Source organism: Macaca fascicularis, chromosome 1, assembly GCF_037993035.2.
Source record: "Macaca fascicularis isolate 582-1 chromosome 1, T2T-MFA8v1.1".
NCBI lineage: Eukaryota > Metazoa > Chordata > Mammalia > Primates > Cercopithecidae > Macaca > Macaca fascicularis.
The window spans coordinates 172,464,314-172,486,575 of NC_088375.1; the positions used below are offsets into that span (position 1 = coordinate 172,464,314).

Below are 22,262 nucleotides of genomic sequence, written 5' to 3' on the forward strand. Positions count from 1 at the left end.
ATTAGGAAACAGCAGAACTAGAGCTTGAACTTGCTTTCTGATTCCAGCTCATTGCTATGTCCACCTATGATTACAGAGATGCCCAACATTACTGTCAATGTCTATAGCTTAGAAATGACCATGGGACATGCAACCAGAGATCATGTTGAGAGAGGAGGGTTCTGGTTATCCTTCAATGGAAAATTTCAGAGGCATTGAGCAGAGAAGGCTTCATGGGGAAAGTCAGGCTGAGGCAGGCAGTAAGAAGCCATGATGCTCAAGCACTCAACCTTCATCTGTTCCATCATTTCACATTTATCAGCATGTTCTTGGTGCTGGACACTGGGGAGACAGGGACAAAAACACTTAGTCCCTGCTGTCAACAATGTCACATCCATGAGAAAGAGCAGTTGACAAGTTGCAATACTAAGTGGTGAGTGCTGTGTTAGGAATCCCGTGCCTGGGGAGTGAGAGAAGGCTTTAGAGAGGATGTAGCATTTGACTAATCTTAAAAGAGTAGAAGTTCGCCAAGCAGAGAAGGTTATGTCCCATATCAAGGGCAGGAGACTCAGATCAGTGGTTGTGTTCTTGGAAGTCTCTGATGAGCACACCCAGGCTGGAGAGGCGGTCCTTCCCCACTGGCAGCAACCTCACCACATCCCTGTGGCTCTGCATGCAGGGAGGCCAGACTGCACTGATGCTGGGAGTCAGCCACGACAGGGAGGACATGGTTCAAGCGCTGCTTAGCTGCCAGGCAGATGTCAATCTGCAGGACCACGATGGATCCTCGGCCCTCATGCTGGCCTGTCACCATGGCAACGTGGACCTGGTGCGGCTGCTCCTGGCACACCCGGCCTGCGACAGCAGTCTGACTGACAAGGTGAGACTTACAGGCAATTAACAAGTAGCTGTTGCTGGGCAGGGTGGCTCATGCCTGTAATCCCAGCACTTTGGGAGGCTGAGGTGGGAGGATCACTTGAGACCAGGAGTTCAAGACCAGCCTGGGCAACATAGGGAGACCCCATCTCTTTAAAAAAAAGTAGCTGTTTAACTTCCCCTCCTGAAGAGTGCCTTGCCAGCCAGCAAAATTCAAGGAACCCTATGGCAGTGCAACAAAATCAGCCTCCTAAAGCTGTTGTGGGATTTTTTTTTTTTTTTTTTTTTGAGACTGCGTCTGCCTCTGTCGCCCAGACTAGAGTGCAGTGGCGCGATCTGGGCTCACTGCAAGCTCCGCCTCCCGGGTTCACGCCATTCTCCTGCCTCACCCTCCGGAGTTACTGGGACTACAGGCGCCCGCCAACATGCCCGGCTAATTTTTTGTATTTTTAGTAGAGATGGGGTTTCACCGTGTTAGATAGGATGGTCTCGATCTCCTGACCTTGTGATCCACCCGCCTCGGCCTCCCGAAGTGCTGGGATTACAGGCGTGAGCCACTGCGCCCGGCCTTGTGGGATTTAAATAAGAGGCTCAGCACAGTGGCTCATGTCTGTAATCCCAGGACTGTCAGAGGCCAAGGCAGGAGGATTGCTTGAGGCCAAGAGTTCAAGACCAGCCTGGGCAGCACAGTGAGACCCCATCTCTACTAAAAATACAAAAATTAGCTGGGCATGGTGGTGGAAACCTGTAATTCCAGTTACTCTGGAGGCTGAGGCAGGAGGATCACTTGAACATGCAAGGTGGAGGTTGCAGTGAGCTGAGATCGCACCACTGCACCACAACCTGGGCAACAAGAGTGAAACTCTGTCTCAAACAAAACAAAAAATTAACTAGGTGTGGTGTTGCACGCCTGTAATCCCAGCTGCTCAGCAGGCTGAGGCAGCAGGATTGCTTGAGCCCAGAAGGTTGAGGTTGCAGTGAGCCACGATCAGGCCACTGCACTCCATCCTGGGTGACAGAGTGAGATCCTGTCTCTAAAAAAATTTTAAAAATAAATAAATAAATGAGATGATTCATGGTAAATGTTTGGAGTCTTAGAGCTGCAAAACCCACAATCCTAGCTTTTCACAACACCATCTTGGGCAAATATACCCAGGTCTGGGTATATTCAGCCTCATTTGGTCACGGCAATAACAACATGTGGGCTTTGAGGCAGTAGCTTAGATGGGGAAGCTCTGCTGTCCAATAGGGACTCAAAAGCCTTCAGAAGGAATCAACCTTACAGAGTCATCTCTGTGGTCATTTAACTGAAAGTGCCTCTCGGACACAGATCCACTTTATGAAGCAGCCCATTCCATCAAGCCAGCCTACTTGAAGTTGCACTGTCAGTCACAGGCTTCTTAAATAAACTTCCTCATAAGGTGATGGCAATGATGATGATGACAATAGTAACTAATCAGTAACAATAGTAACCAACACATATGGAAGGCTTACTCTGTGTCAGGTACTGTACTAAGCATTTGTCATGGACCGTTTCATTTAAACCCCACAACAATCTTGTGAGATTGTCTTCCTACTGCCCCACTTTGCTCAAGGAGACGGAGGCATCAAATGGTTAGGTTACATACCCAGGATTACTCAGCTAGTGGAACCCGGCTCCATTAAACTCCTGGGCCCATACCCTTAACTGTTCCATCATCATCACTGTTTCACATTGAAGCATCCATGTCTCTGGCTCCCTGCTGAATCCCCCACACCTAGTAGAGTGCCTGCCACATTTCATTGAATCAATCAACAAATGAGTGAGTGAACCCCTAAACTTTGGAGGTAAGTCAACAGTAAGTGACCTTGTTCCTGATAATTACGGTAGGTATAATAATATTTCTAGAGTGCTCCTGGGAACTAAACCTTTCCCATGCATTACGTCTAATCCTCTCCCTCTCAGTAATCCAGTGACATAGATACTGATGTCCACATTTTACTGATGAGAAAACAGGCCTGGAGATGTTATGTAACTGACCTAAGAGTTACAGCCTACTGATTCTCAGAGCAGAGATTCAAGCCTAGGTATGACTCCAGTATCCTTAATATTGGCACCGTAATGTAATGATTTAAGCAGCTGTCTTTATCCTTTCTTAACAGCCACAGTTCAAAGGAAACAAAAACCTGGCGAGGGGAAGAGAGTCCTCTCCCTGCCCGGGGCAGCACCTCTTACTGGGCCACATTTAAACTACCCGGAGATTGACTCATCAGCAATTTAAGCTGCTGTGTCCCTCAGTCACACCTGTCTGCAGCAGGCACCCATCCAGTGACTCTAGGTCCTGTGAACCCTACCTTCACCCCAAAGCCATTTCTGAGATCATTAGAGAGCACAGACTTTCTTGACATTCATTTGGGAACAGGGGTGGACTACTAGAAACCAGAGCCTCCTCTTCCAAACATTATATGGTCAGACAAAGGATCTGTGCTAATGAGCTCCCTGCTGGGTTGTCCTGGGGGAGAAGGAGGCAGCCCTAATCTGGAACAGGCCTGTACATCAAAGGCCCCCGGCCCTCTAAGGCATAGCCACTGCTGATGCCCAAAGAGGTCTGAGATGGGAGGCCTGTGGGACAGGCAGGCAGGCATGAGCTTTGGAAGTCCCTGGTTAGCTGGGATAATCAGGCAGTGGATCTGAGAGCTCTCCTGGATATCTCTGGAGGTCTGTCACAGGTATGAGAGAGCTTAGTGACTGCTTTCTGGTGGTGGAAGAGTTGTGGGATCTGTTGCATTTCAGACAACTCAAGCATGATTGTTAGAAGCATGGACTTTAAACACTCATGAGACTAGGTGCAGTGGCTCATGTCTGTAATCCCAACACTTTGGGAGGCCAGGTGGGGGGGATTGCTTGAGCCCAGGAGTTTGAGACCAGTCTTGGCAACAAAGTGAGACCCCCTGTATTAGTCCGTTTTCACGCTGCTGATAAAGACATACCTGAGACTGGGCAATTTACAAAAGAAAGAGGTTTAATTGGATTTACAGTTTCACATGGCTGGGAAAGTCTCACAATCATGGCAGAAGGCAAGGAGGAGCAAATCACATCTTACACAGATAGCAGCAGGCAAAGAGAGAACTTGTGCAGGAACACTCCCCCTTATAATAACCATCAGATCTCATGAGACTTACTATCATGAGAACAGCACAGGAAAGACCTGCCCCCATGAGTCAATTACCTCACACAGTTCCCTCCCACAATACATGGGAATTCAAGATGACATTTGGGTGAGGACACAGCCAAACCATATCACTCCCTCTCTACAGAAAACAGAAAAAGATTAGCCAAGTGTGGTGGCTTGCACCTGTAGTCCCAGCTACTCAGGAGGCTGAGGCAGGAAGATTGCCTGAGCCTGGGAAGTTGAAGCTACAGTGAGCCGTGATCATACCAGAGTGAGACCCTGTCTCAAAAAAAATAAAAATAAAAATAAATTAAACACTCATGAGTTCGAATCTAGGTTCAGTAACTTTGGGTAGGTGATCTAACTATTCTGGGCCTCTAGATGCTCATCTGTAAAATGGGGACAGCATAGACTCTACCTAAATACTGTAATGTTTATAAAGGCTGAATCTGACATCTAGGAGTACACAGGGGATGGTAACTGTTTTAATTATGAATAGATGAATAGTGGTAGCTAAAACAAAAAAAATACCACATCAACCAGCAGGGACCATGGCATTTACAGACAGTGTCTGGAGGGAGCAGAGAGAACAAAGGTCTGGAATTAGGGGAACCAATCAGAGTAGAGCGACCGACCCCGAAGGGAGAAGCCACTGACAGACTTGGGTCAATCTAGTGGTTCTCAGTCGGGGTGATTTTACCCTCTGGGGGAGTTTTGGCAATGTCTGGGGACATTTTTAGTCACAAGTGGGTGAGCAAATGCTCCTGACATCTAGTAGGTAGAGGCCAGGGATACAGCTAAACATCCTACAATACACAGGACAGCAAAGAATTAACACTTATCCATCCAGGCCCGGTGGCTCATGTCTGTAATCCCAGCACTTTGGGAGGCCAAGGCAGGCGGATCACTTGAGGTCAGGAGTTCAAGACCAGCCTGGCCAACATTTTGAAACCCTGTCTCTGCTAAAAACACAAAAATTAGGCGTGGTGGCACACGCCTGTAATCCCAGCTACTCGGGAGGCTGAGACAGGAGAATCTCTTGAACCTGGGAGGTGGAGGTTGCAGTGAGCTGAGATCGTGCCACTGCACTCCAGCCTAGGTGAAAGAGCAAGACTCTGTCTCAAAAACAAAAACAAAAACAAAAAAATTATCTGGTCGAAATATCAGTAGTGCTGCAATTGAGAATGCCTGGTCTAGGCAAACACTGAAATCCAGGTGGGTTTAGGTAACCAATCCTGGTGAAGTGCTGGATCAGGGAGAGCCAGACCAGGCTGAGGACCGGGCAGGCTGGAGTTCAGGTAGGCTGTAAGCCTGGAAGGGAGGGACTGGAGTGCTAATCAGGAGATGGAGGAGGAAATCTATCCTGGCAGAAGCTGGAGCAACTCAGGGAAAGCCCAGCCAGCCCAGTGGTGCCCAGGTAGTGCAGGTAATGGGCCCACAGGTAAGGCGGGTTCCAGACCCCACTCACGGATGGGTCACGTGCTGCCCACCTGGGTCGGGTTTGATTCACATGCAGATTCCCGAGGGTGCCTTTGGGGAGCACAGCGTCTCCATCTGCAGGGTGAGACATTTCAGTGGGAAAAGGGAGCTTTTGACAAGGCTCTACCAAGTACCAAGGCTTGTACCTGGTGCTTCACATTTAGGGGGAAAGTCTGGCCCTTATCGTACCCACCATATCATTTCCATATTCATCTTTCCTATGGAGGCTTAGGTGTTAACAGCAGAGCTCATTTGGGAATGTCTATGGAAAACCGGGAGAGAATTCATGTCCTGAAATTGGTTTATTTCATCAACATTTAAAGCTCGGTATAAATGCAGAACTCCCAGAACAGCTGGCCAGGCCCTTCCCCTAGATTTAAAGACAATTTGAGGAAATCCGTCACCCAGCCTCTTCTGGGTCTCAGAGCCCACCCTTTAATTTGTCAGCTTCTTTAAAGCACCCATCAGATTGAAAACTTCTTGAAGGCAGAGATTATGCCTTGCTCATCTTTGGGTGATACATAGTGGGCTTGTGATGAATTCAAAGACACCCTTCCAACACACGGATACACACACAGTTGTACAGTTGTGCCAGCTGCCTGCACACTTCTCTTTTTCTTTCCTCCTTTTTTTTTTTTTAAATAGGGTCTCACCCTGTCGCCCAGGCTGGAATGCAGTGGCATGATCATGGCTTATTGCAACCTTGACCTCCTGGGTTCAAGTGATCCTCTTACCTCAGCCTCCCAAAGTGTTGGGATTACAAGCATGAGCCAGTGCGCCTGGCCAAGTGCAGATTTTTGAATCCCTGAAGTTACCTGCAAATTTTGCACCATATCTGGCTAGTCCCCCATCTCTTCAGTCAGGATCTCCTAGAGCAGCTCTGGAGTGTTGTCGAGCAGGGGCTCACCATACCTGGCTCCCACGGGAGCTGCATGGCATGAGCTTGTTCCCAGGGTTCTGGCAGAGGCATCTGAGGAACACTAACCCTCGCCAAGTTGTCTCTGTGGCCACACCTCCTGAGCTGAATGGGGTCCTCTGCCCTCCATGTCAGCAGTCGAGGAGTCCACAGCTGCAGGCTGTCCTCCAGATGGACCCTGTTAAAAGGTGCGCCTCCCCTGGGACTGGCCTGTGGCTCTTCTGCGTAAACACTGTCAGCACATACTCTGTGTTTACATAGAGCCTCAGGATTGACAAGGCATGGCGGATGGAGCTCAGGAGCAGGAACTCCAGCCTAAGTAAACCCAGGCCCCTCCTTTAGGAGGCTTTTTCAGGACTCCCTGCTTAAAAGCTTTGCTTTGTTCCAGTACTTTCCAGTGTAAGAACCCATTCACTAGGATTTAGATTCCATCAGCTTGAATGAATACCATTAGGTTCTCGTGCAGCATTCTCTCTTTCAACAATGCTTGTTGAGGGCCGACCAAACGCCAGGCTCTGGGCCGGGTGCCAGCATGCAGCAGTGAACAGGCCAGATCAGGTTCTTGACCTTGTGGAGACCGAAATTTATCAAATAACACCACAAATACCAGCATATAGCAAGTGGTAAAAGAAAAGTCTAGGGAGTCATGAGGGCTTTTCAGGGAAAGAACTTTGTATGTTTTGAGAAGCCCATGTACCATCTTTGGGGGTCCTACTGAAACACCACTTCCTTCCTCTGCCTCCCCACAGCCATCTTCTACCCCGCCCTGGCACACAGTGGCCGTCCTCTCCCCTGAGCTCACTCTGTTCCTGTCTTCTGACTCGTTTAGTGCTTTGCCATGCTTTATAGTTATTTGCATGCGTGGGAGCCCTGATGGCCACTGGATTCCATCCCTGTGCGTGGGAAAAAGCCTGAAGTGTTAAGCTGGGTGTTAACACTTCCTACCTGCTTCTGTGAAAGAATTGTCCACATTTTAGGAAGTAAATCTGTGCCTACGCAGTAGAGAACAATCTAGTGGGGTCTTGGGTGTCCCTACCCATCAAACCCTTTACAGCAGCAAAATGTCAAAATATTCACAGTAGGCCAACAGCCTCAGGTCAGATTTCAGCTCCCAAGAAGTTACCTAAAGAGTGTGGTTTTCAGAGCTGTTGAGAGTTCAGAATTCTGGACGTGGGACTGAGCTCATTCATAAGAGACTGCGGCTGCTCAGTCAGGCCGGTGGTGCCTGATGAAGCCCTCTGGGTGCAGCTTCTTTAGACAGTGGGACTGTCAGCTTCCTGCATTGTGTGTCAATGTAAAGAATGCTGTGGCATCACAGATCAGGAGGTAAAAATGTGCACGTCCTTCAATGCTCTGAGCCCACTTCTTTTTATTTTATTTTATTTATTTATTTATTTATTTAGGGACAGAGTTTCACTCTTGTTGCCCAGGCTGGAGTGCAATGGCACAATCTCGGCTCACCTCAACCTCCGCCTCCCAGGTTCAAGCGATTCCCGTGCCTCAGCCTCCCGAGTAGCTGGGATTACAGACATGCGCCACCACGCCAGGCTAATTTTGTATTTTTAGTAGAGATGGGGTTTCTCCATGTTGGTCAGGCTGGTCTTGAACTCCCGACCTCAGGTGATCCACTGGCCTTGGCCTCCCAAAGTGCTGAGATTACAGATGTGAGTCACTGTACCCGGCCTCTGAGCCCACTTCTTAGAGTCAGTCCTTAGGAAATAATTAAAAATAGGAAAATGCTTTTTGCACTAAGATTATGATGGCAGAGACTTGGAAACAACATAAATTTCCATTGAAAGGAAGTTATGGAATATTTCCATAATTAGTAAAAATTAGTAAATTATGGAATATTACACAACCAAAAAGAAAAATCATGCATTATAATGGCTATGTAAGAATAAAGAAAAATCTTATAGCATATCATGGTAAATTAAGAATTAAAGCAAATTCAAAGTCGATATACAATATCATTCCTTTATTTAAAAACCAACAACAGGACAGGTGCAGGACAGGACAGGATTACAATTCACGCCTGTAATCCTAAAACTTTGGGAAGCCAATGTGGGAGGGTCACTTGAGCCCAGGAGTTCAAGACCAGCCTGAGCAACATAGGGAGACCCTGTCTCTACAAAAAATTAAAATTAAAAAAAAAGAACCAACAACAAATTTGCACAGGAGAAAAGATTGGAGGAAAACACACCAGAATGCTAGCTTTCACTTAGATACATGTAATGGAATAGCAGCAGTTATTTTATTTCCTGTTTTCCAATTTAAAGTAGAAAAAAGTGGGACTGGGCTCAGTAGTTCACACCTATAATCCCAGCAGTTTGGGAGGCCAAGGTGGGCAGACCACTTCAGCCCAGGAGTTTGAGAACAGCCTGGGCAACTTGTTGACACCCCATCTCTACAAAAAACACAAAAATTAGCCAGGCATGGTGGTGTGTACCTGTAATCCCAGCTACTTGGGAGGCTGAAGGTGGAAGATCACCTGAGCCTAAGAGACGAAGGTTGCAGTGAGCTGTGATTGCGCCACTGCACTCCACCCTGGATGATAGAATGAGACTCCATCTCAAAAAAAAAAAAACAAAAGCATTAAAAACCAGATGACCCTTCTTTATTTCTATGTCACAGATTTCCCAGGAATTACTGTTGTTTCTGTGGAAGGGACCGCATTTCTGGTGATCCTCTTGCCATTTGAATCTTCTCCTCTACGGAGGCCTCTGGAAGCCTTTATAGACACCTGTGTCCCAGGCATACCCCTACTCCCAACTTGCCTTTCCCCACTGGGCAGGAGGCAGATTGGATGATATTTATTTCTCCTTTCCTTTTTCTCCTATAGGCTGGCCGCACAGCTTTGTCCATCGCTCTGAAGTCACCCACCCATATGGAAATTGCTGGGCTTCTGAGAGCCCACGCGGAGCAGGGCAGGTCCCTGGGGCTGTAGGGGCTGCAGAAGAACTGGCGGTGGGGAACAAAAGCCTTCTTCTCTGGACTCCTCCCTCGCCCTTGAAGAGGGCGGAGGTCACAGGCCAGAGAGCCACCCCTCTAGAGAAGAAACTATGTCAAATATGCACATACATTCCTGTTGTATAATTCTGCTCATTAGGATGCTTTGTAGTTTTTGCCTTAGGCCAAGCCCCAAAACTACACAGGCTTCAGAGCAGGGTTCAAGGTGCAAGGTGAGGGGTACATCGGTGTCATCCAAACATCCAAAACATCTTCAGCCTTGAATTCCTCATGACTCTACCCTCTGTAGCATTGTGTAGCAAGAAGGCAGGCAGGAGCACATTCGCACATTAGGAAAGCAATAGTTTTTACATGGAATTTTAAAGTGCACTATCTTTGTTTTTTAAGCAAGTGTATACAAATATGTCCCATTGATATGCATGTCTAGAGATGGGAGGGGATTTAAGCCAACCCCCTGGCAAGCATTCTGTAGAGGACCCTAGAAGAATCACCATGCAGACTGGTGAAACTGAACAAGGACCATTTGGGAGATTTGTTTTGATGGGGTTGACAAAGAAATCTTAAATTCAGACAAGGTAGGAAGAAGCACATTGGCGTCAATGCTGAATGTACAGTCTTGACTATTTCTGAGTCATCTAGTGACTCCAATGTGCTCCAGAGAAATTGGAATTAACTAAGAAATGTATTATCTAGTAGGTTAGTATGTAATAAATAAAAAAAAGAAAATCGATCCAATGACACACACCACATGTATTTGGGCAGAGTCAGATTCTCTCAGCTATTTTGAGTCTGTAAAAGAAACAAAAAAAAAAAGCTTCCTCCTGAGGATGGGTTATTGTCATCAAGAAGCCGCCACATTTCCTGCAGAGCTGTACCCATTACCTATGGTAATTCCCGGTGCTTTCCCCTCATATCCCCTAGAAGCAAATATCTGTTCTGAGGTTTTCTGGGACTTGTGGCTGCAGAGCCTTCAAGCCTGGAAAGCAGCAGAAGCAAGGGAGCCAGGCAGGGCAGGGCAATCCTTTCCGAAGCTTCCATATTCCCTGGGGCCAGCACATGCAAGGTTTATATGGTCAGTAGCTCACGTGAGGTCATCTGAATACGCTCTTTCTTTAAATCTCTTATGAAAAAAAAAAAAAAAAACTCCCTTATATTAAAAGAAGTAGTGTCAAAGTTTGATGAGCTTTACATTGGAAACGCAAAAGCTTGCGCACTCATTTTGGCTGGGATGCCGATTTGCTGGGTGCCCCTGCGGTGAGTAATGAAACCTCCTTGGGCCCCAATTTCATCATCTCTGAAAACGGAAATTATCATACAACCTACCTCCTGGGGAGTGCTGCACAAGAAGCAGCTGATGGAAGTTTTGAAATCCAATTTGTGGCCGGGCGCGGTGGCTCATACCTGTAATCCCAGCACTTTGGGAGGCTGAGGTGGGTGGATCTCCTGGGCTCGAGAGTTCGAGACCAGCCTGACACACATGGAGAAACTCCGTCTCTACTAAAAATGTAAAAATTAGCTGGGCGTGGTGGCAGGCGCCTGTAATCCCAGCTGCTTGGGAGGAGGCAGGAGAATCGCTTGAACCTGGGAGGCGGAGGTTGCAGTGAGCTGAGATCATGCCATTGCACTCCAGCCTGGATAACAAGAGCGAAACTCTGTCTAAAAAATAAAAGTTAAAAAAAAAAATCCAATCTGTAACCCATTAAGGCCATCTATAGAAATGGTACAGCAAACTTCTTTATGCCATTGTGATTCATAAGAGAGGCTCAAAGTCCCAGAACACGACGACATGTGTTGATGCAACTCAGAGGTGGAGAGAATGGAGCAAATAATGAGCAAAAAAAAAAAAAAAAAAAAGCTTTTGGCTGGGCGCGGTGGCTCAAGCCTGTAATCCCAGCACTTTGGGAGGCCGAGACGGGCGGATCACAAGGTCAGGAGATCGAGACCAGCCTGGCTAATACGGTGAAACCCCGTCTCTACTAAAAAATACAAAAAACTAGCCGGGTGAGGTGGCGGGCGCCTGTAGTCCCAGCTACTCGGGAGGCTGAGGCAGGAGAATGGCGTAGACCCGGGAGGCGGAGCTTGCAGTGAGCTGAGATGCGGCCACTGCACTCCAGCCTGGGGGACAGAGCGAGACTCCGTCTCAAAAAAAAAACGCTTTAAATGGGTTTATTTTGACCTCAAAATACATTGTAAGAGCAACATCCTACGTTAATAAATGTTCTAGCCCGGTGCTTCGCGAACATTTATCTGCATACAAATCACCTGGGATCTTGTTAGAAGGCAGTAGGTCTGGGCTGGGGCCTGAGAGTCTGCATTTCCAACCAGGTCCGGGGAGATGCTGATGCTATCGCGCCACAACCACACTTTGAGTAGCAAGCCTCTGGCCTATCCTTATTGTTTGTTATATTAAAATGCTGCCTCACAATCTTCTGTCTCAAAATTTCTTTGCATTTCTCTGCTCTTGGTTCTTGGGAATTTGCAGCGTGGGTCTTATTTGCTATTGTCTTCAGTATGGAGTCTGTGTCCTGTGTTGCCTGTTTAGGATTTATTTCTGCATCTCATGTTAGGTGGCAACTTTCATTGGGTCACTTTAAAAAAATGAAATCATATTCAAAACAACTTATTTACCAGGAAAAGCAAACTGGGTTTCCTAGGGCTTGAAGACTACTTACTCATCACTATCAAAAGACTGTCCATCCTGTCTGAGGTTTTTAATAATTTTATTTTAATCTCGAGTTTTGGACATGAGCATATGATTTCATCCTTTATAACCATTTCTTTCCTTTGGAATGTCTGAGCTCAGAATATGGTGAGATGAACAAGCACAGCCTGCCTTCCTGTCACGGTCCCTCAGCTCTAAAATTCATTTAAAAATATCTATTGATTGGGGTGCTGAGGCGGGCAGATCACTTAAGGTCAGGAGTTAGAGACCAGCCTGGACAACATGGTGAAACCCTGTCTCTACCAAAAATATTTAAAAATTAGCCAGGTTTGGTGGTGTGTTCCTGTAATCCCAGCTACTCAGGAGGCTAAGGCTGGAGAATTGCTTGAACCTGGGAGGCAGAGGTTGCGGTGAGCCAAGATCACGCCACTGAACTCCAACCTAGCCAACACAGCGAGACTGTCTCAAATATATATATGTGTGTGTGTGTGTGCGTGTGTGTGTGTATATATATACACATATATACCGGCCAGGTGCCCGGCACTGTTCCCAGCACTAGAGACATCACAGTGAGTCCAGTGCAGTCTCCTGCCTCACCATCCCCTAGGGAAAACACATAGAAGGTCAAAGGAAGCCCAGAGGGGTACCACTAAAGGGAACCAGAGCTGGCCTTAGGAAGTCAAGAGAGGCTTCCTGGAGGAAGGGCCAATGAACTTACAGATTACTGGATGTTAGGCAGAAAAGGAAGCGGAGTGAGAGGTGAGTGTGCCAGGCAGAAGAGTACTGCTGTAACTGCCCAGGGAGTTCACCTTGCCCATTGCCTAGACAGAGCTGATTTATCAAACTGGGGAATTGCAATACAGAAAGAGTAATTCACACAGAGCTGGCTGTGCAGAAGAACAGAGTTTTGTTATTACTCAAATAAGTCTCCCTAAGCATTCGGGGAGCAGAGTTTTAAGGACAACTTGGGGGCTGGGGGGAAGCCAGTGAGCCGGGAGTGCTGATTGGTCAGGTCGGAGATGAACTCAGAGAAAGTCGAAGCTTCTTGCGCTGAGTCAGTTGCTGGGTGGGGGCCACAAGATCAGAAGAGCCAGTTTATCGATCTGGGTGGTGCCAGCCGATCCATCAAGTGCAGGGTCTGCAAAATGTCTCAAGCACTGATCTTAGGAGCAGTTCAGGGAGGGTCAGAACCTGGTAGTCTCCTGCTGCATGACTCCTAAACCATAATTTCTAATCTCGTGGCTAATTTCTTGTCCTGCAAAGGCAGTCTAGTCTCCAGGGAAGAAGGAGGTTTGTTTTGGAAAAGGGCTGTTATCATCTTTGTTTTAAACTATAAACTTCCTCCCAAAGTCAGTTCAGCCTGCGCCCAGGAATGAACAAGGACAGCTTGGAGGTTAGAAGCAAGATGGAGTTGGTTAGGTCAGAGCTCTTTCACTGTCTGTTATAAGTGTGCAATGGCAGTTTCACTGTGGAGGCTGAAAGAAGGGAGAGCAGCATGTGGGGGCCTTCATTCAGTTCCATGTGGCTGCCATGTTTGAGTGGGACACTGAAATCAAAGGGTGTATTTTTAAGAGACGAGATTGAAAATACGTGGAGACCACATCAGAAAGTGCTGTAAAAGCTGTGGTAAGGCTTTATTCCAAAGGCAACAGAAAGCTATTGAAATCAAGATTTAAAATGGAGAAATCCATTCCTCTAACCCACATTTAACGCATATTTATCAGGTACCTCTTCCCTTCCAAGTGCTGTGCTTGAGGCTGGACCTATGCCAGCCGGCGAGTTAGGCACAGAGTACACTGCACATGAACAGGGAAGAAAGACAAATGAGCCACCACCTTGCAGTGAGAGCCATGTCGCAACTGGGCGAGCAGAGGGTGCTGGGGGGTGCCTCGATGGGGCCCTCAGCCTAGTCCCCCCTTCACCTAGAATTGGGGAGGGGGTCTAGGAAGGCTTCCTGAGGGATATTTTAGCTATCTGAAGGATGCGTAGGAGCTAGCCAGGCAAAGAGGAGCAGGAGAACGTTCCAGGCAGAGGAAGAAGCATGAATAAAGCTCCAAAACAAGAGAGAATATTGATTTGGGCCATTCAAAGAATGTTAGCGTGCCTACGCTGGGCACAGTGGCCCATGCCTGTAATCCCAGCACTTTGGGAGGCCAAGATGGGTGGATCATTTGAGGTCAGGAGTTCGAGATCAGCCTGACTAACATGGTAAAATCCCATCTCTAATAAAAATACAAAAATTAGCTGGGTGTGGTGGCATGTGCCTGTAATCCCAGCTACTTGGGAGGCTGAGGCAGGAGAATCACTTGAACTGGGGAGGTGGAGGCTGCAGTGAGCTGATATCTCACCACTGCATTCAAGCCTGGGTTACAGCTGGACACCGTTCCGCACTACCCCCAAAAAAGGAAGCAAAGCTTAGATTCACATGTTAAAAACAGCACTCCAGTTTTTTTTAGCATGGGTGACATTTATTCAATAAACATTTGTGGAGTGTCCGTTCAGAGTCCTGGGCTCCAGAGTTAAGGGCTTGTTGGAGGCGGCAGATGTAAGCTAATGACAACGGTGAAATGTGACAAGTGTTGGAAGCCTGAGTCAAGCTGCAGAGACTGACTTGGACAAGGGGAGTCAAGGAAGCCTCCCAGAGGAGTGGCTTTTCAGCTAAGCCATATGAAGCCTAGGAGTTTAGACATAACAGCAGGTGGATGGAAGATGTGGCATGTGAAAAAGCGTGACCTGAGCCGGGCACGCTGGCTCACGCCTATAATCCCAGCTATTCGGGTGGCTGAGGCACGAGAGTCGCTTGAACGCGGGAGGTGGAGGTTGCAGTGAGCCGAGATCACACCACTGCACTCCAGCCTGGGCGACAGAGCGAGACTCCATCTCGAAAAAAAAAAAAAGGGAAAAAAAAGAAAAAGTGTGACCTGTTGGGCAATGGAGACAATTTCAAAATGACTTTAGTTTCAGTTACGCAGGAGACATGACTAAACAGGAGATGTGAGAGAGAGGTCAGGAAACATGCACTCGTACATTGATACTTGGAATTTGGACTTGTGCCTGTAACTTGACGGGAATAACAGGCTCCTTTGAAAATGCAAAGGCCTCAGCAGAAAAAGTTTGGGAGGCCAAGGCAAAAGGATTGCTTGAGGCCAGGACATAGCAAGACTGCATCGCTACAAAAAAAAAATTTTTTTAAATAGCCAGGCATGGTGACACATGTTTGTAATAATCCTAGTTACTTAGGAGACTGAGGTAGGAGGATTGCTTGAGTCCAGTGAGTTATTTTCGCACCACTGCACTCCAGCCTGGGTGACAGATTGAGACCCCATCTCTACAAAAAAAAGAAAGAAAAAGTAAAAGGGCCAGGCGCAGTGGCGCATGCCTGTAATTCCAGCACTTTGGGAGGCCAAGGTGTGCTGATCCATTGAGGTCAGGAGTTCCAGACCAGCCTGGCCAATATGGTGAAACCCCTATCTCTACTAAAAAATACAAAACTTAGTAGGGCATGTTGGTGCATGCCTGTAATCCCAGCTACTCGGGAGGCTGAGGCATGAGAATCGCTTGAACCCAAGAGGCAGAGGTTGCAGTGAGCCAAGATTACGCCACTGCAACCCAGCCTGGGTGACAGAGCGAGTGAGACTCCATCTCAAAAAAAAAAAAAAAAAAAAAAAGGCAAAATTTGCATGTAACTTTAGGAATTCAACAATCTGCACCTGGCTGAATGCAGTTGCTCACACCTGTAATCCCAACACTTTGAGAGGCTGAAGCAGGAGGATCACTTGAGCCCAGGAGTTAAAGACCAGCCTGAGCAACATAGTGACACCCCATCTCTACAAAAAAAATTTAAAACTAGCCAGGCGTGGTGATGTGTGTCTGTAGTCCCAGCTACCTGGGAGGCTAAAGTTAGCCCAGGAGGTCAAGGCTGCAATGACTGTGATCTCACCACTACACTCCAGGCTAGGTGACAGAATGACCACTACACTCCAGGCTAGGTGACAGAATGACCACTACACTCCAGGCTAGGTGACAGAATGAGATTCTGTCTCAAAAAAAAAAAAAAAAAAAGGACTCAAAATCTTACTGCTACGGGCAGTGGGGAGCCATTGATTTCTAAACAATAAGGGCATATGATCAGATTTGCTATTTATTGATAGAAGGATCACAGAAGGTGACTGAAAGCAAAGAGATCAGCTAGGATGTTCTAATGAGACACTGGGCATAAAGCAGGAAGGGCCCAGTGCATGGTGGTGCTGGTGGGGATGAAGAATAGAGCCCTGTAGGAAAGGCATCAGGAATGGGATGTGCCAGCATGTGGAGACAGACCGGATAGTGAGTGGAGAGCCGTCAAAAATGATGACAGGAGAATGGTGGGATATGCTTTCTTCTCTTCCTCCTTAATATCAGAATTCCCAACTTTTAGGCGGGCACGTGACCACCTAGAATAGACTTCATTTGCCAGCTCTCCTTGCAGCTTGATGTGACTGTAACTACGTTCTGGCTAGTGAGGTATGAGTGAAGTGAGGTGTGCGAACTCTGGCTCCTGCATTTAAAGGAAAAGGAAATGCATTTCCCCCTTCCCACTGGCTGGAATGTGGTAGTGATCCATCTTGATCCGAGGAGATGAGGCCACCGTCCTAGGGATGATAGAATAGCAAGTTAGAAGGAGTGTAGGTCCCCAACACCATAAAGCTGTCATCTCCTCTCCGGACTGCTTATTCTGCATTTGATATCTGAGCAAGAAATAATCTTCTCACATGTGTAAGCCATTGTACACTTGGATCTCTGTGGCAGTAGGACTTAGACAAATGCACTTAGCACCACAGGGCAGTGTCAACAGTCAAATGCTATGGTTAGTGGATTTCAGGGGGAAATGCTGGGAAAGGCCTTCCGGAAGGAGTATCCTTTCAATGCCTAGGCATAAGGAACGGCTCCTTATGACACCGGTCCGTGTTCCATGCCCACAGTGGAGTCATCCAGCCCACAGCCTTGCAGAAGGTACAGCCATGTGTTGCTCTAGCAGATTCCTGAATACAGGCTGTGCACCCTGAGGCAGCCAGTCCTTAAGTGAGTCACTGCCTGTGAAGTGGCCTGGTGTGTGGAATTATGGGTGGAACCATCGAATTATCTGAGAAATCTGAATGAAGAAACATGTGGCATTTCAGGCAGTCATAGTGGGGTGCGATTAGGGAGAAGAGAGTGAAGCTGTGAGGTGGAGTGAGGCATAAAGGGAAAGGTAACATTTGCATGAGTAGAGGTCAAAACAGGCTGAAAGGGCTGGGCACAGTGGCTCATGTCTGTAATCTCAGCACTTTGGGAGACCAAGGTGGGTGGATTACCGGAGGTCAGGAGTTCAAGAGCAGCCTGGACAACATGGTGAAACCCCGTCTCTACTAAAAATACAAAAAATTAACCAGGTGTGGTGGCGCACACCTGTAATCCCAGGTACCTGGGAGGCTGAGGCAGGAGAATCACTTGAACCTGGGAGGTGGAGGCTGCAGTGATCCAAGTTCATGCCACTGCACTCCAGCCTGGGTGACAGAGCGAGACCCTGTCTCAAAAAAAAAAGAAAAAGGACAGACTGAAAGTGTGAGAAAGAAGGATCTATGAGGCAGACAAAAGATCAAGCGGAAAGAGAAGAATGCGTTTACGGAGTAGACGCCAACCCTCCTTGCCTGGGAACTTCTCCTCAGCCCTATCCAGGATCCCCGACTGCAGCAGGAACGGTCACACTCCTACAGGAAAACTTGACCCCTGGCCATTGCAGGACAGACACCAGACACTGCCTGGGCCCATGAAGCCCTCTCTTGGGAATTTTAGAGCTGAGATTTAGGAGAGAGATTCAGTCGCCTTCTGGTGTCTGGACTGTACCATGTAGATCTCAGCTGCTGATGACCAGGGTCAGCCTTGTGGAGGTAAGGGGCCCAAGGGACTCTTCAATCATAAAGCCTAAAGGAGGTGGTCAGAGTAAAGCAGAGAGAAGAACTTCTGGCTTCTCTGGAGCAACACTTGTTCCTTCACGAAGACCCCAGTAGATACCCACTCTTGAATTCTGTAACTTGTTTCTCTTTTCCCAATCTCCTCTCTGGGTTAGGCAGCCAGTGGGAAGCGAGGAAGGGCTGGAATCTGGAGTCATATATCTCACGTGTTGAATTCCAGCTGGACCACTTGGCCACTAGGTTTTTGATCTGTAAAATGGGGGATAATTGTTCCTTGTTCCTCCTCTGCTTTTTTTTTGTGTGTGAGACAGGATCTCCCTCTGTCACCCAGGCTGGAGACCAGGGACGCAATCTCAGCTCACCACAACCTCTGCCTCCCAGGTTCAAGTTACCCTCCCACCTCACCCTGCCCCCCAGTAGCTGGAACTACAGGTGGGCGCCACCACACCCAGCTAAATTTTGTATCTTTTGTAGAGGTGGGGGTCTCACTTTATTGCCCAGGCTGGTCTCGAACAATCCAGCCTCCTAAGGTCTGGGATTACAGGCATGAACCACCACACCCAGCCCCCTCCTCTGTTTTTATGTGTTTAGCTAAAATGGTCCCTATGATAGAACTTAACATACAGTGGAGCGCATCCCCTTTCCCCTGGATGTTTGATGCTTTTTCCCTAGACCTGGGCCCATAAAAATAGCAGCTTGCCTTCACTGAGTACTTAGAAATGCCCAGGCATCAGTCCTAATGGGTTTGTATGAAGTTACTTATGTCTTATCATAACCTAGTGAGCTAGATATTATCCCTGTTTTACATATGCAGAAACTGAAGCCCAGAGAGATTGAGTAACTCACCTAAGGCCACACAGCCTAGTAAGCAAAGGATCTGAGATTTCAAGCCGGATCAGGCTCTGTGACTACACTCCACTGCCTGCTGTGAGCCCAGAACTCTACTTGCTCCCTTGCCAGTGACCCAGGCTAGGGGAGAGAGGTGCCTGGCTGCAGGCGGTGGACACTGCTGAGAGAACGAAACTGCTTCGGGGACCTGACCTGAAGTCAGCAGCTAACATGCAGTTCCTACCGGGTGGCTCAGGACAAAGGGGACAAACAGGCAGAGTGTTTGGGACCGAAGGAGTTGAGGTATCAGGATGCCCATGTGCTTGGCATTCCTGGGGAAGAAAGAGGCCTCTGTCCAGGGCCCAGATGATCTGAACCCCGCATTACCTCCACTGCCCCTAAGGAAGGAGCTTTTGACAGTTCCAAATCCGTTCCTTCACCCGCTCTCCCGTTTCAGTGATAGCGGGGCCTGGAACAGAGGAAGCCCAGCTGCTGTCTGAGGGGGTCCCACCTGACTTCCCCCCTGAGCCTCATCCAGCCTTCGGTCCATTTCCATGCTTGGGAGAGGTCTGGAAAGGGCTGCGGGGCTTCTACTCTGAAGCAAGGAGAACAATTCTGTTGCTGCTTCAGATTTGAGAATACATTCCCCAATTTCATGTTACCTTTGAGATGAGATTTCCACTCTTCTCCCTGGAAGGAAAAACTGTGGGAGAAAACTGTCCTTTGTCCCTCTCCCACAGTCCCAGTGATCAGATCCGGGGCAGGAGCGGAGGGAAGCTCAGGCCTCGTCCCCACAAAGAGGAAGCGGCTGCTGTTCTCTCCACCCCTTGTGGGCTTAGCAGGGCTGGTCCAGGCCAGTGTGGGACCGTGTGACTCTGCACGCGAGTGTTAGGATGGTCACTGTAAATCCACGCCACGCCCTTCTTTTGAGCTTTAGTCAGGAATAAAGTTGATGTCTGTCTATGGTATCTTTTATCTTTCAATTGGTTCCCAGCCTGGGAAATGAGAAAAGTGATGTTATTTATTGTCCCCATGTCCCCAAGCCCCACACACTCCCTGGTCAGCATACTGGGCCCGTAGATGACGCCTAGCTTGGTCCAGCTAGGAGAAGTGGGATGGAAAAAGAGGGGCCGAGTGACAGGGCACATGGAGTGGGGCACTGCCAGACCCAAAGGATGTCTGAGCCCACAGTTGACATGGCCCTGTCAAGGGTTCACTTGTCATTGCACGACTCAAGGGGGTGCCACCATTGTGTCTAGTGAATGGTACCTTCTAGAATTGTGCTCCAGAAGCTGCCATTCACAGAAGACACAATGGTGCTCCCTGGAGTTGTACAATAGAGTGCCCTAGGTCCCAACGTGAGGTAGGACAGGGCCTCACAGGAGGGGAGATGGGGCATCCAGGCTTCAAAGTTCAGAGGTCTGCTCAGGTAGACAAAGTGACAGAGAGGCAGGCAAGACTATACCAGGAGCCAGGGTTTGCCACCCAGGAGCCTGTCCAGGAGTCAGAGGAAGTCAGTGGTCCCAGGTGGGGCTCGGTCCAAGTAGCAAAGAGGGCAACAATTCAGGACAGCAACAATTATGGAGCCACCTGGGTGCCAACCCCAATCAGATCCGATCTGGGTTTTAACACACTCACATTCGAGGCTGGGCGCAGTGGTTCACTCCTCACTCCTGTAATCCCAACACTTTGGGGGGCCTAGGTGGGCGGATCACCTGAGGTCAGGAATTCAAGACCAGCCTAACCAACATAGTAAAATCCCATCTCTACTGAAAAAAAAAAGAAAAAAGAAAAAATTAGCCAGGTGTGGTGGCACATGCTTGTAGTCCCAGCTACTGGGGTGGCTGAGGCAGGAGAATCACTTGAACCTGGGAGGTGGAAGTTGCAGTGAGCTGAGACTGTGCCACTGCACTCCAGCCTAGGCAACAAGACTGAAACTTTGTCTTAAAAAAAACTCAAACAACAACAGGCCGGGCGCGGTGGCTCAAGCCTGTAATCCCAGCACTTTGGGAGGCCGAGACGGGCGGATCACGAGGTCAGGAGATCGAGACCATCCTGGCTAACACGGTGAAACCCCGTCTCTACTAAAAAATAAAAAAATCTAGCCGGGAGAGGTGGCGAGCGCCTGTAGTCCCAGCTACTCAGGAGGCTGAGGCAGGAGAATGGCGTGAACCCGGGAGGCGGAGGTTGCAGTGAGCTGAGATCCGCCCACTGCAGTCCAGCCTGGGTAACAGAGCGAGACTCCGTCTCAAAACAACAACAACAACAACAACAACAGAAACCACTCACATTCTAGGCTGGGTATGGTGGCTCACACCTATAATCCCAACACTTTGGGAGGCTGAGGCGGGAGTATCACTTGAGGCCATCACTAAAAATAGAAAAAAAAATTCGTCAGGCATGGTGGCAGGCGCCTGTGGTCCCAGCTACTGGGAGGCTGAGGCATGAAAATTGCTTGAGTCCAGGAGGCAGAGGTTGCAGTGAGCCGAGATCGCACCACTGCACTCCAGCCTGGGCAACAGAGCGAGACTCCATCTCAAAAAAAAAAAGAGGTTCCATCCTATTTTCTTCTTTTCTTCTCTTCCCTCCTCTCCCTTAGGACCCCCAGGACTACTTTCATCCAAACAACTTCCACACCCACACCTCTGCCCTGACTTCTGCAGAGCTCAAGTTCATCTCACCTGACCCAGTACTGATCTTTTTGTTTTGTGTGTGTGTGTGTGTTTTCTTTTCTTTTCTTTTTTTTTTTTTTTTTTTTTTTGTGAGACAGAGTCTTGCTCTGTTGCCCAGGCTGCAGTGCAGTGGCACAATCTGGGCTCACTGCAACCTCTGCCTTCTAGGTTCAAGCAATTCTCCCACCTCAGCCTCCTGAGCAGCTGGGACTACAGGTGCATGCCACCACGCCCTGCTAATTGTTTTTTTGTTGTTGTTGTTGTTTTGTATTTTAGTAGAGACAGAGTTTTTGCCCAGACTGGTCTCCAACTCCTGAGCTCAGGCAATCCGCCCCGCTTGGCCTCCCAAAGTGCTAGGATTACGGGCTTGAGCCACTGCGCCCCGGCCTGTTTAGCTTTGCTTTTTGAGAAAGAGTCTTGGTCTGTTGCCCAGGCTGGAGTCCAGTGGCACAATCTTGGCTCACTGCAACCTCCACATCCCGAGTTCAAGCGAATCTCGTGCCTCAGCCTCCAGAGCAGCTAGGATTACAGGCATCTACCACCACGTCCGGGTAATTTTTGTATTTTTAGTAGAGATGAGGTTTCGCCATGTTGGCCAGGCTGGTCTCGAACTCCTGGCCTCAAGTCATCCGCCTGCCTCGACCTCCCAAAGTGCTGGGATTACAGACATGAGCCACCCCACTGGGCCAGTACTGATCTTGCAGGAGTACCCTGCTCAACGCATTTGACCCCATGGTGCTGGCGTCTGCTGAATCCCTTCTGAGGTCATGGCATCCCGCCTTAAATAAAACTCATCCT

At 48.4% G+C, this 22,262-nt stretch overlaps 1 protein-coding gene and 1 long non-coding RNA gene across 19 annotated transcripts in view; one reads left to right on the top strand and one right to left on the bottom strand.

Annotated features, from left to right (window-relative positions):
* The window catches only part of KANK4 (KN motif and ankyrin repeat domains 4), an 89,336-nt gene extending 79,241 nt beyond the window's left edge, over positions 1-10,095 (top strand). For all 11 annotated transcript variants that reach the window (XR_012419349.1, XR_012419348.1, XR_012419352.1 and 8 more), the window contains 2 exons: positions 659-859; positions 9,242-10,095. Coding sequence is in view for 8 of the 11 variants with exons in the window: in XM_045369930.3 (XP_045225865.2) it covers positions 659-859; positions 9,242-9,346 (306 nt within the window). In the remaining 3 variants the exon portion in view is untranslated. The remainder of the gene's footprint in view (positions 1-658; positions 860-9,241) is intronic.
* Positions 10,096-11,522: 1,427 nt separating this feature from the next.
* LOC123568584 (uncharacterized) lies at positions 11,523-21,518 on the bottom strand. Of its 8 annotated transcripts, XR_012419379.1 has the most exons (5): positions 21,082-21,518; positions 20,431-20,561; positions 18,069-19,787; positions 17,897-17,974; positions 11,523-16,662 (listed from the first exon to the last, which is right to left on the bottom strand). It is a non-coding gene; the product is annotated as an uncharacterized lncRNA (long non-coding RNA). The 8 variants fall into 8 exon arrangements; XR_012419378.1 differs by lacking the exon at positions 17,897-17,974; XR_012419372.1 differs by having other exon boundaries at positions 11,523-17,974.
* Between the last annotated feature and the right edge of the window lie 744 nt (positions 21,519-22,262).